The sequence below is a fragment of the Mercurialis annua genome, linkage group LG5, assembly GCF_937616625.2.
Source record: "Mercurialis annua linkage group LG5, ddMerAnnu1.2, whole genome shotgun sequence".
In the NCBI taxonomy this organism is placed as follows: Eukaryota; Viridiplantae; Streptophyta; class Magnoliopsida; order Malpighiales; family Euphorbiaceae; genus Mercurialis; species Mercurialis annua.
This window is the reverse complement of record NC_065574.1, coordinates 6,647,270-6,660,975: the sequence shown is the minus strand read 5'-3', so window position 1 is coordinate 6,660,975 and position 13,706 is coordinate 6,647,270. Positions and strand designations below refer to the sequence as shown.

At 34.5% G+C, this 13,706-nt stretch overlaps 3 protein-coding genes across 3 annotated transcripts; 1 reads left to right on the top strand and 2 right to left on the bottom strand.

Annotated features, from left to right (window-relative positions):
• Positions 1-3,341: 3,341 nt before the first annotated feature.
• LOC126681123 (pyruvate kinase, cytosolic isozyme) lies at positions 3,342-6,567 on the top strand. The gene is made up of 4 exons (XM_050376520.2): positions 3,342-3,490; positions 3,742-4,002; positions 4,823-5,284; positions 5,520-6,567. Exons 2-4 carry the CDS (start codon positions 3,742-3,744, stop codon positions 6,330-6,332), a joined length of 1,536 nt encoding a protein of 511 aa, XP_050232477.1. The 5' UTR covers positions 3,342-3,490; the 3' UTR covers positions 6,333-6,567.
• A 2,511-nt stretch (positions 6,568-9,078) lies between these two features.
• LOC126680431 (uncharacterized) lies at positions 9,079-10,663 on the bottom strand. The gene is made up of 6 exons (XM_056105957.1): positions 10,618-10,663; positions 10,281-10,503; positions 10,066-10,198; positions 9,692-9,988; positions 9,497-9,603; positions 9,079-9,171 (listed from the first exon to the last, which is right to left on the bottom strand). The coding sequence occupies exons 2-5, from the start codon at positions 10,499-10,501 to the stop codon at positions 9,544-9,546; spliced, it is 711 nt and encodes a 236-aa protein (XP_055961932.1). The 5' UTR covers positions 10,502-10,503; positions 10,618-10,663; the 3' UTR covers positions 9,079-9,171; positions 9,497-9,543.
• On the bottom strand, positions 10,621-11,523 carry LOC126681367 (uncharacterized). Its single transcript, XM_056105828.1, has 2 exons — positions 11,393-11,523; positions 10,621-11,313 (listed from the first exon to the last, which is right to left on the bottom strand). The coding sequence occupies exon 2, from the start codon at positions 11,173-11,175 to the stop codon at positions 10,621-10,623; it is 555 nt and encodes a 184-aa protein (XP_055961803.1). The 5' UTR covers positions 11,176-11,313; positions 11,393-11,523.
• Between the last annotated feature and the right edge of the window lie 2,183 nt (positions 11,524-13,706).

The window sequence follows — 13,706 nt, the reverse complement described above, 5'->3', positions numbered from 1 at the left end:
AAGTCATTTAGACATTTATGTTTTATTTTTGTATTTCTAATTAAAAAGGAAAATATTAAAAATCGATTTTAGACTTACGTTTATTTTTATTTTTGCATGATGTATGTTTAGCCTTATTTTATCACCCATTTTTTTTACATATTTTTTATAATTAATTTTTAGGCTAGTAAATAGTTAGTTTTATTTGACTAATAGAATTCAAATTAATTGACATAGACATTTATAATTAGTTAACATGTAATTAGTTGGTTATATAGACATTGAATATGGTAAGTAAATAAAATCAATTTTACATAGAAACAATTTAGTCTTAATTAACAAAATGACAATAACACTCATAAAATCAACCTTAGACATAGTATTAGATGTATGATTGGAAAAATTGTAGTGCTATAATTATATGGATATATGATTTATCGCTTTCGCAAATCACGTGCTAAAAAATTGATTAAAAGGATAAATTAGGAAAATAATAAAACATAAAAGTCCAGACACAAATTATGGAATACTACTACGCGAACCAGGATTTCTGGTTGGTGTGGTTGATAGTGTTCTATAATGGAATATGGTTACTGTTCGAATTTAGAAAAAATGTCCGGTCCCGCTGGAAAACGACTCCTAACCTTCGCGCTAATTTTCGTGAGTAGTAGCGTTGTCTCAAATTTGATTAACAACAATGTGGTGATTGTTAAAATTTTCGGTGCCTCACCCTGCTGCTCATAAATATTTTTATTATAAAAATATTATTGAATATCTAATAAGAGGAATTAAATAGTATAAATTATTATGAGCAAAGAGTCAATCCGGCCCTTAAACTTGTATTTTAGAGTCAAAATAGTCATTTTTAACCTTTTAATTAATTATTTTTGTGTCTCGAGATCAAACAAGTCATTTCTTTACTTTTTTAAGCCGATTATATTTTAAACTCTTTTAATTTAGATCAAATAATCTCTAATCTCTATACCTCAGATACGTGATTTATTTGACTGCAAACCACAAATTCTAAAATTTAATTGGCTAAAAAGCAATAAGTGGCTTCAAATTTTGAAATTTAACTGGCTAAAAAGGTCAAAAATAATTTATTTTATTCCAACACACAAATTCGAAAGCTGAAACCATTTTTTCTAATTAAATATTCGATATGGAGGAATAAGATGAAAGTTCTTAAATATTTTTTGAACAAATGATTAATTTATTTCATGTTGACATAGAGTATCATAAAACTCCATTTTACAAAAATCAGACAAAATTCCCAAACTTTTAACATTTTGTATCAAATTCTTTGCTTTAATCGCACTCCCGATAGTGAAACACACTCTGTATCAAAAATAGAAAAAATAAAGATGATTCTTAATATTTATTTTTATTCTTAAATTGACATTCAATGATTTTTAAATTTAAATATTTTTTTATAATATTAAAAATTTAAATATTATATCACTTTTAAAATAAAAATATTAGGGACATTTTTTGCTTTTTTTTTTATTTTCATCTCCTTTTTTTTTGGCTTTTTTCGTCCATGCACCAATTCTTCTTCTTCTTCTTCTATCATTATCATCATCATCATCATCATCATCATCATCATGTCGCTCATATTCGTTAGCCTATTTAATGTTGCTCATCTTGTCATTTCGTCTCTTGAATATGATGCTTGCCGGTACTGTTTATCCGTGGTTGTGACTTCTCGGTTCGCCTTTCATTGCAACTTCTCGGTTCACCTTTTGTTGTTGTTACTCATCCGTTGAAGGAGGTGGAGGCCGAGGTAAAAGTAGCAAATGCGTTGAAGGTGGCGACTATTTTAGGATTAATTTATGTTAGTTTAGGTTAACTAAGGTTATGTTAGATTAATTAAGGTTAATTTAGAGACAATTAGGGTTAATTTAGAGGTAATTATGGTTATTTAGGACTTTATTTAATTAAAGTTTAATTAGAGTTAATTAAAGTTTAGTTAGATTTAATTATATTGATTAGAACTAATCAAAACTAAGTGTCTCAATCTATTTTTAAATGGGTGAAACTGACCCGGTTTGGTAAAAATTAAGGGTTTTTGACTGGTTTTTATAAAATTGGCTTTTTTATTATTTAGTGCGAATTTGAGGAAGTGAATTGTCCTAGATTTAGATAGTCATTTTCTCCCGCAACTTGTAAACAACGAGCATTAATACATAGATTAACTTTGTAGATAAATCAGTCATGAAATTAGTAATTACAGTCAATTAATCATATTTTGGCAATTTGCTCCTCAACTTGTAAGCTAATTTGTCAAAATGAGATTAATTGACCATAATTGTTAATTTCATAAATAATTAATTTATAAAATTAATTCATATGTTAATTGTCTATTGTTTATAAATTTAATAAATTTAGGGGTTAAATTATTATTTAAATCGTTGATCCTTAAAAAAAATCAGAATAAAATAAGAATATAGGTTGGAAAGGGAGGGGTAGGTAGCATTGCGGAAGCCCGTGGTAATGCTAATAAAATAATGTGGGTCGACTGCTCTCGCCCACAATAATATGATTAATACTAATAGCTGCTAATTAACATGTTTTCTCTCATAAAATTAATTTGCCAGAGACATCCATATTTTAAAAAGTAGGACATTTACATTACATATTGTAATATTGATCCATGTAAGACCAAATCAATACAAACCAAAACACTAACTTATTTTAATGTAATTGAATAATACAAACCTAAATGAAATTTTGCACTTGTCACATAAATTTATCATTTAGTTAATTTTCTTATTTTTAATTGCTATTACTCTTTTTATGATATTCAATTTAGTCTAATTTTACATTGTCCATCATAATTTTTTAATAATTTTATTTTTAAAAATTATTAATAATACATATATATATATATATATTAGAAACTATATATTAAATTTAAACAATAACATATTTTTATTAATATATTTAAACTACATTACATTAAATATTATAATTAAACTAATGCGGAGACATGAAGAATATCGTTCAAATCGTACTCTTTTATTACTATATTTAAAATATTTATTTTATTGTAACAATATTATACTAAAATATTCTATAGAAAAACATAAATTTTTGATGCAAAACTCAAAATTATAAATATCCCTGTCTCAAAAAAATAGACAATTTAGAACAGACACAAATTTTAATTTATCTAGATAAAAGAAATTGATTCATAAAAATGGTATTATAATAATACTTATTTAATTAAGTAGTAATTTTATGTGTGTATATAAGTCAGGTTCATAAATATAAGGACCGAAATGATCTTTTACTCATTAAAAACCAAGTATACTGTACGGAAGTAAATAGTAGTGCTGTTTGTAGTTTAGTTGCTTTCATTTCCCTTTTACTAGTATAATACTGTCCGCAAGCTACAACACCAGTTAACAAAACAGAACAGAACTCATCTGCAATCCAGTCCTTTCCTTTCACTTCCGACAAGAGGTGAAATTACGACCGCCGCCTCCACCACCGCCACCGCCGCCAGCAGGTGAACTTGCTAGTGTTACACTACTGTCTCTATTCATGTTTCTGTTCTAATTTTCCTTGTTCATATTGATTAGATCTGTTTTGAATTTTATTTTTCTATCTATGTCTTAATTCTCAATTCCATTTTTAGCACGGTGTTAAGATTTGTTCGTGCAATCAATCAATGTCAATTGCAAATTTGGACTTTTGATTATATAGGTATGCATGTATGAAAAATCGAATCTAATTTTTATTGTCTGATGCATATTTTAGATGGCCAACATAGACATAGAGGGTATTCTGAGAGAGCTTCCGGAAGATGGACTACGTGTCCCTCGGACAAAGATTGTCTGCACTCTCGGACCGGCTTCTCGATCTGTTTTTATGCTGGAGAAACTTCTTAGAGCTGGTATGAACGTTGCTCGCTTCAATTTTTCCCATGGTACCCACGAGTATCAGCAAGAGACTTTGAATAATCTCAGGGAGGCTATGCATAACACTCAGATCCTTTGTGCTGTCATGCTTGATACTAAGGTACCCTCGTTTTTATCTCTTCTGGTCGTCTTCATATCGATTTCATTCATATGCTAGTTTTGCGTGTGGTTTGGGAGTCGTCTTCACCATTGTTATTGAGGAAAATAGTAGCTCGATCCCACAACAACATCCTTTGTCACTCGTAGCCTGTAATTTCAAGTTGTTCGGCTTTTACATGTATGTTCGTTTTAGAACTGTTTTGAAAATACATCATTGATACATAGTATGTTCATAAAATAAAATTCGTAAGACGTGCAACCCATAAGAAATTAATGGCTAGTCCGATTTCATGGGGAAGACTTGCTAGCACTATTGTTTTTGCTGGCATATCTACCTATTCTATTCAAGCTTACAAAGGCAGATTCATTGCCTCTTGATTGCTTATTTTTAGCATTACTGAGTGTCACTTTGGACATGACTGCATCTGCATTCTACATGTATAATCAAATTAAGAAATATAGGATGTGTCAGAATGTTTTCTTTTTGTTCCCCAATTCTTTCCTTAAAAGATGTGTTAATGCTCTTTTAAGTTTCAAGAGTAAACTGATGCGTGGTATTAAATCTTTGAAAATGCATCACACTCAGTATTGTATAATCTGTCTAAATGTTTTAAATTCCATGTGCTGGTGGCGAATTGCTTACTATGTTCCAGGTACTCCTTTTTTGCACTTGGATGAAACAGAAAGTTGGAATTCAGAACATTTTCTTGTGATAATTTTAGTCTCAACTTTGTTTTCTGCTCATTGGAAGTCTGATAATTATTTTAGGTTGGCACTAATAAGTACTCCTGTAGGTATTCAAACTCTTCTTTTGCCTGTAGGGACCTGAGATTCGGACTGGTTTCTTAAAGGATGGGAAGCCAATTCAACTAAAGGAAGGCCAGGAAATCACTGTGACTACTGATTATGACATCAAGGGGGACACCGAGACGATCTCCATGAGCTACAAAAAACTGCCAGTTGACGTGAAACCTGGAAATACCATCTTGTGTGCTGATGGTACCATCACCCTGTCTGTTTTGTCTTGTGATACAGAGGCTGGAACAGTGCGATGCCGCTGTGAGAACACTGCCATGCTAGGTGAGAGGAAAAATGTTAATCTTCCTGGTGTCGTGGTGGATCTCCCCACTCTGACAGATAAGGATAAAGAAGACATTTTGGAATGGGGTGTTCCCAACAAGATTGATATAATTGCTCTTTCATTTGTACGCAAGGGCTCAGATCTTGTTCATGTACGTAAAGTCCTCGGGCCACATGCCAAGAGTATTCAGTTAATGTCAAAGGTATAAACATGCTTCTTCTATTCATTTGGATTGTTTGTATGACTTGTGAATATGCATACTGGAGGAGATCTGTCTGAATATCTGCCTTATGCAATTTTGTACGTAGCTTAGACGCTTTTGTCTGCTCTTTTATTCATTAAATTTAAATACCAATCTTGATAGTTTTTATCGGTTACTGTAAGGTTTATCTAATACTCGGTTGATTTAGTAAAATACATGGCTTTATTTTTCTTAGGTTGAGAATCAGGAAGGAGTGATCAACTTTGACGATATCTTGAGGGAGACCGATTCATTCATGGTTGCCCGTGGTGATCTTGGAATGGAAATTCCCGTCGAGAAGATTTTCCTGGCACAGAAGATGATGATATACAAGTGCAATCTTGCGGGCAAGCCAGTAGTCACTGCCACTCAAATGCTTGAATCAATGATCAAGTCTCCCCGGCCAACTCGTGCTGAAGCCACTGATGTTGCCAATGCTGTTCTTGACGGCACTGATTGTGTTATGCTTAGTGGCGAGAGTGCAGCTGGGGCTTACCCAGAGATTGCTGTAAAGATTATGCGTCGAATTTGTATTGAAGCAGAATCATCCCTTGACTATGGAACAATCTTCAAGGAGATGATAAGATCAACTCCGCTTCCCATGAGCCCATTGGAGAGTCTCGCATCATCAGCTGTACGGACCGCTAACAAAGCTAGAGCAAAGCTCATTGTTGTATTGACACGTGGTGGGACAACAGCAAAGTTGGTAGCCAAGTACAGGCCAGCAGTTCCAATTCTGTCTGTAGTCGTCCCAGTGCTGACGACTGATTCTTTTGACTGGTCGTGCAGTGACGAGACCCCTGCCAGGCACAGTCTGATTTACAGGGGGCTGATTCCATTACTTGGGGAAGGATCTGCAAAGGCTACTGATGCAGAATCTACTGAGGTTATTCTGGAAGCTTCTCTAAAGTCGGCAACGAAAAAGGGGTTGTGCAAGGTTGGTGATGCGGTGGTAGCTCTTCATCGGATTGGAGCTGCCTCTGTTATTAAGATATGCATTGTGAAATGATATATAAAAGGGGCTAGAGAAGAAAATGGAAGTGATTTTCCTATTTGGAGTTGTATAATGGTCGGTCGGAGAATTTAGTTACAATTATGTATGGTTTTAATGAGTAATGTTATGTTGTATGGGACTAAATGTATTGTCCAGGGATTCTGGATTTGTATCTGATCCTAGGAGACAGACTTGCGTTCTGTGAAATCCTAACTTCATAATAAAATGAGTGAAATTCAAATTACAAGAAGTTTTGCTTGCACATTAGAGGTGTTGACTATACCAGAGGGATTTCAGGTTCATGCAGTGGGCGGAACTAGAGTGTGGCGAGATGGGGCGGGTGCTCCACTCCGGTTTCGAGATATTTGAGACCGATGAGTATTGAATAATAGCGGAATAATGTATAGTTCTACCAGCATGAAAGGTGTATTAGTTAGCCCCAAAACGTCGTGAAGATGGGAGTTTCATTCGTCACTTTCATGCACTAGTACGCATGCTTGTTATGAATTGACTAGAATTTTAAAAATGTGGACTGAGTCTGAGGTTGTGGTCCCTTATTCATGCTGGCACATTCTTAGATCCATCTTTCTTAACCAGACAAAATCTTCGACAAAATCACATCACGTGACTACCTTACTCTTTAAAAAAAGGCAGAAGTTAAAAAAAATATTTTTTTAAAAAAAAGGTACACATAACTCCTTTGAGTTATTTTTTAGATATTTAAGCCTTTCAATTTTTAAAATAAGACATATGTCCCCTTCAGTTTCATACTGTACTAAGATGGTGTTTAATAAGCTAACTTATTGCTTAAATTAATTATTTCAGTATTTAATAATTTTAAATAGATTTAATAACTCAAAATATGCCAACTCAACTTATTTAATGAAGTTAAAATCTACTAAAAGTAAGCTAAATTTTTTAACATAGAATTTCTACTTAACACGCTAATTTATAAGATTTTAAAATATTACTACTGTAATCAAAAGAGTTTTATGTCCTTATTGTTATTAAATTATTACTCACATATGATGCATCTTTATCTTTCACACATTAATTATTGTTTCTAATTTTCATAAACAGTGAGAATCGGTGAATTGAAGAAGCTGAGTAGAAATTATTTCAAGATTTGGCCGTACAATTTGTTTGATACAGTTGTTGCACTCACAAAGGTATGCTAAGTTTTCATAATCGTATTTTAATCTAATTAAATGTTCTAAGATTAACTATTGAATTATCCCAAAAAAATCACTTACTTTTAAAAAAATACGCTCTAAGTTGAAAAAAATACAATTTTTTATTAAAAATAAAAATCTTTTCATTTTACGTACTTATTTTTTATTATAAAAAATATAATTTTGATATATATTTAATACTAAAAGATATATTGTTACTACATTTTTGATACATCTCTAATAAGAAACATACAAAACAAAAACTTTTAGATACTAAGTGAAAATATTTTAGATACTAAGTGAAAAAAATTGAAAGAGTGTATCTTTTAAAAAAAATACCAATTTTGTTTGGACTTCTTTGTATTTTTCCCAATTTTCTATACTTATTCTTTTAAACTGTATCCATATCGTCTGGGTTCTTGAGATCAATAATGACAACACGCTATCATTAAAATTAGGGTTAATTGCAAATTAAATCACAAACTTTATCTTAATTTGCAATTACAATACGAATTTTAAAATTTGACAATATCAGTACCCAACTTTTATTTTTTGGCAAATTGATACACCAATCTAAAAAAACATTGACATGTGGATATTACAATGTACTGCCACGTGCCATTGCATGATTGGTCGGTGCATCAATCACTACTAAAATGGAGCTTTTTAGCGACGGATTTTTCCGTCGCTAAAAAGCCCATATCCGTCGGGAATTGCTTTCCCGACGGATTTCCCGACGGACGTAATCCGTCGGGAAATGTGGCGTCGCTAAATACATTAGCGACGCCACAAAACAATCCGTCGCCATTTGGCGACGGAAAAATCCGTCGCCAAATGGCAAAGGTCCGTCGCCAAACGTGTCGCCAGGCGACGCGTTTGGCGACGTTCCAAGACGGAAATGGCGACGGATAAATCCGTCGCCAACGTCCGTCGCCAAATGGCGACAGTTTTAGCGACGGATTTATCCGTCGCCAACTCCGTATTTTAATTTTATGATTGGGTTTAGCGACGGACTTGATCCGTCGCTAATCCGGACAAACCCGTCGGGAAATTGACAAAAATCAAGCATAATTTTTTTGATTTTTTGGCTTTTTAAATGAATGCATACCCTGTTTAAATACGCATAAATTGACGCAAATTATAAAAACAAAGAAAATATCATATATATATATATATATATATATATATATATATATATATATATATATATATATATATATAACGTACGATACATGAAAATTGTATACCAAAAACGTCCCTACACTACAGTACTACAAATCTGTGACGTCGTTATCTGGGACAACGTCATCAGTAGCAGGTGGAGGCGGTGGTGGAGGAGTGGGTAAAACATCTCCCGGGGCCCGCTGCTGCATCTGCTGCATCGCCGCTGCAACCGCAATCTGGACCTGATCACTGATCGTATCCGCAAACTGAGCGATGAGATCAGTGCGGAACCTCGCATCGTCAGCTGGCGACATGGTCTGAGAGGAGCTGCCGGGTCGTCTACTAGAAGTACCCCGCTGCGAGGCTACGTACTCAGAACCAACTGAGCCTAATCCGTAGATACGCCGCTTCCTCACCCCCTCAACAGCAAGATAAACTTCGTCCGGATCCACTGGGGTAGATGCTGTACTCCCCTCGGCTGTCTGTGTAGCGGCCAACATCTCCTGCTCAAAACGCTCCTACAATAATAATTTAAACCAATTAGTTTCATATGAATTACATGTTTCAAACAACTTAAACGTTATTTCTAATAAAAATTCGGCAGCATCTCGTTTATAAAATGAACATCACCCATTTTTCAGGGAAATCCTGCAAACTTCAAATTGTACAAACTAGCACATATCAACAACCAAACCACTTAATTCAAAGGAACAACAAAGATACCTAATTCAAATAAAATAAATTATGTGTTTCAAACAATTGAGATATTATATTCAAACTATTGAACTACTTAAACTATTTGAATACTACTTTCAATCAATATAATTTTAAAAAGATACTTACAGCCGCAATCCTCGCGCGCTCATCCACGAATCGGGTCGGGTCAGCCTTCAGAGTGTGCATCCGCTTATGCACCTCAGCATGTGTCGGCTCGCGCCCAGCTCCCTAGCCTGCCAGACAAATGTAGTTATTTATAAGTTCATTTAACAACAAAATATAACATAAAATACTATAATAATTAAAATAAAAGATAAATACCAAAACCGCCTTATGCTTTAAAGCAGACATCGACCCTCCGGTATGTCGAACTGGTCCAGTGCCAGCTCCGGCCGGCTCGCTCATCCGATTGGCCCGCGCCTGGGCTGATTTCTTCTTTGTCTCATCAGAGTCCCAAACTCTCTCCCAAGCCTGCCACACGTCGTCTGTAATAGACACGTCTCTCTCACGAGAAGTCTTGTAAGTGGACAACCTGTCAGAATACCGGTTCGCAGCATGCTTCTCGAAAGTACTTCGGATGACTCGTTCCTCGAATTCGTCCTCCCAGAAGAATTTTTTCTGCAAAAGTGTTAATTTTAACAAATTAATTAAAATAATAAATGTAGATTAAAAATATAAAAATTAAATTAAATTACCTTAAACTCCTCGAAGTAAAAAGAAACAGCCTCCTCAGGAAAAAACCTCCAAGCGGTGCCTACTGCCCACCACCGACTCTGGAAGATTTCCCGCAACTCTCTAGATACCGTGCTGGTATCGAGCAACCTGGTCCTGTAAGTCAAAAATCAACATGACTTAGAAAAATATTATATATAACACATTTATTACTAAGAAATATAAATTTTTTATTTACCTCTGTGCGTTGGGGATGACTCGGATTCTGCCAGTGGCATCCAATACTTCCCCCTCAACAGGCTGGCGCCGAGCTCGAGGTCTACGAGGTGCTGGAGCTGGCTGCACACCCTCTTGCGCCTCAGCCACCTCTGGAGGTGCTGTCTGGTCGTCCTCCTCCTCAACAACCGCTAGTGTGGGGGGCCGAGTCCGGCCCGTCCCACTAGCACTCCTCCCTCGCATATCTGCAAATAAATCAATATTAAACACATAACATATATACATATACATATAAATCATAAAACAAAATCAGTTTTTGAATGAACATCTAAGATACAACTACCTAATACAAAATTTACCTACTAATCGTCATCGTCATCGTCTTCAAGTATATCTTCTTCGTCTGATATTGACGGCACTTGTTCTTCGTCCTCCACCTCTGGAGGAGCGAAAAACACATCTGTATCAACTTCCCCAACCGGATCAACCAAAATTCTTGAACCGTCATTTGTTATAACGTTTAGAGGTTGTTCTATAATGTCCTCTTGAAACGCTGGAGTAATGGAATCGGGCATGTCTATCTCTGATCTGGCCCTCATCTTACATACTGTCCACCAATTGACCTTATCTTTCTTTTTACTTGGATATGTGCAGTAATGTACTTGACCGGACTGTCCAGCCAAAATAAATGGTTCGTATTTTCCGTATTTCCGTTTATGATTGACGTCCACAATATTATATCGAGGATGCACTGACATACCTCTATCAGTCGGATCGAACCAGTTACACTTGAACAAGACAGTCCTCTTAATTGGCAGAGCCGGGTACTCCAACTCAAGAACATCTGTTAGTATTCCGTAAAAATCACTTTCCGTTGGAGCGTAGAGTGATCCTTTGACGCAAACTCCACTATTCATGGTTAATTGATTCTCCCCATAAGCCTTTGTTTGAAATTTAAACCCGTTTACAAAATATCCTTGAAAATGGTTAGCTTGCCTAAGCGGTCCCTTAGCCAGACTCGAAATATACGGATTACTTATATAGTTAGTTTGCGCCTGTACCACATAAATGTATACTTGTCAGACCTTTTACATAAGTACGAGATAATTGTGAAAAATTATTTTGGATACTTACATATCGTTCAAACCACGAGGCAAATTCAGTCTCGAGCTTCACTTCTACTTGTACTTGGGTAATTCCGGGAATGATTTCGTACAACTCGTCAACATACAAACTTTAAAAAGAACCCAATATTTGTTATTACAGTAAAGTCATGTATTTGACAAATAAATTTAAAAGTAGAGTACGACTTACTTCTTGTAATGCTCGATTTCAGGACAGTTCAAAAGAATGTAACTACCGCATCTATACGTATATTTTTTTCCGTGATCGAATTACGTAGACACCAGTTTTACGAACTGTACACACGTACAATCCCGTGTCGTTCAATCTCTTGAGGACACGGGACGGGCTTTCTACGGCTAGGTGAGATTTTATTCGGTGTGAATAAAATCTTTTTTTATTCTTTATTTAAGTTTATCCAGTCTACTTTAATTAAAAAAATAAAAAATAGAAAACAACGATACTTACTTGTTATAGAGCAGAACTGCAAGATAATGAAGAAAAAAGGCGGGAGCGGTGCAAACTGACAACAATGTACAAAAACTACAACACGTACAAAAACTATCGCAAATTAGTATTATATTGTTAATGAAAATCCGGCAGCATTTCCCCTAAAAATGAGCATCACCCATTTTTCAGGGAAAGCCTGCAAATAAACAGTACATTTTCAAAATATAAAACACAATAATTTAAGCTAACTAACCCAACCTATTCACGCCAATTAAAAATTAATTCAACAATTTAAATTATCGTTGATAACATTCTAATTAACGATTAACTAAAGTAAATATGCCCTTTTTATCAAATTTCCTAATATAACTTTTATAATCTAATTAAACCCATTAGACTAATTTAAACAAAATTAATAAGTAATTACTTTTAGATAAATTCATATTTCACAATTTATTCACAATTAACAATAAAATAATCTTTTTATAACAATTAAATAATCTAACATACATTAAAAATAACTTTTAATACCCTAATTATAAAAATCTAAACTAATTAATAATAAATTAACCTAACTATAATAATCTAATTTAATAATAAATTACAAAACATAATAATTATATATAACATAATAATTAAATACACTTAACTTTTTATTTTTAACCTAATTAATAATAAATTAACCAAACTAACCTAGTATTTCCTTTAACCTAATTATATATGGCTGCCATTTTATTATTTTTAACCTAATTTTTATTTTTAAATGGCTGCCATCTAACTATTTTAGCCTAACAATTAACATAAATTAATGTTATTAAGTAAAAATAGGAAAATAAAACAAAACAAAGAAAAAAAAAACAAAAAAAAAACATACCTGGTGTGGGCTTACGGTGGAGGCGGCGGCGGAGGTTCAGAGGGGGAGAGGAAGTTCAGGCGGCGGCGGGGAGAGGAGGTTCAGGCGGCGGGGAATCAATTTTCTGTTTTAAATAAAAAAAATTAAAAACCCTAACTAAATACCAAAAACAAAGAAATGTAAGAGAACTTACCTGGAAGACGAACGGCGGCGGGATACGAACGACGGAGGGCAGACGAAGGGCGGAAGACAAGAAAACGAATGGCGAAGGGAGGAGAACCAACGGCGGAAACAAAAATAAATGGAAATGAAGTGAAATGAAGAAGCAGAGCCGTTTTCTGTCAAATAGATTTTCAATTTAGCGACGGATTTAAATCCGTCGCTAAATTGATATAATCCGTCGCCATGCGTTAATGAAACGGTGCGTTTCATTAACGCATAGTTTGGCGACGGATTGCTTGAGTCCGTCGCCAAATTTAGCGACGGACTCAAGAAATCCGTCGCTAAACAGGGAGCATTGAAACGGTGAGTTTCAATGCGCCCCTTTTAGCGACGGACTCTTTGTCCGTCGTTACATTTAGCGACGGATTGCTTGAATCCGTCGCTAAAGAACGACAAAAAAAAGGCGGGAGGCTTCCCGCGTAGTAATTTTGGGGGTTTGGCGACGGATTCTAATTCCGTCGCCAAATCCGTCGGGAAACATGGATTTAGCGACGGATCTCAATTCCGTCGCTAAAATCCGTCGGTAAAACGGTGAATTTTAGTAGTGAATTTGAGCTTGTGTTTGTATATTCTGCATCTAATAGAGCCCGCTTGTGTTTGTTCGTTCATTCACAAATTCTTAATTATTATCTAATTAATAAATTTATTAATGAATTTATATTTTTCACAAACGTCAAAAAATTTACTCCCAATAAAAATAAATAAATATCGGATTGTCATTTTGGACAAGGGAGTAATAATTATCATTTTAATAATCATAGAGTAAATTACTCTAAGACCCTTCACCTATGTTATAATTCA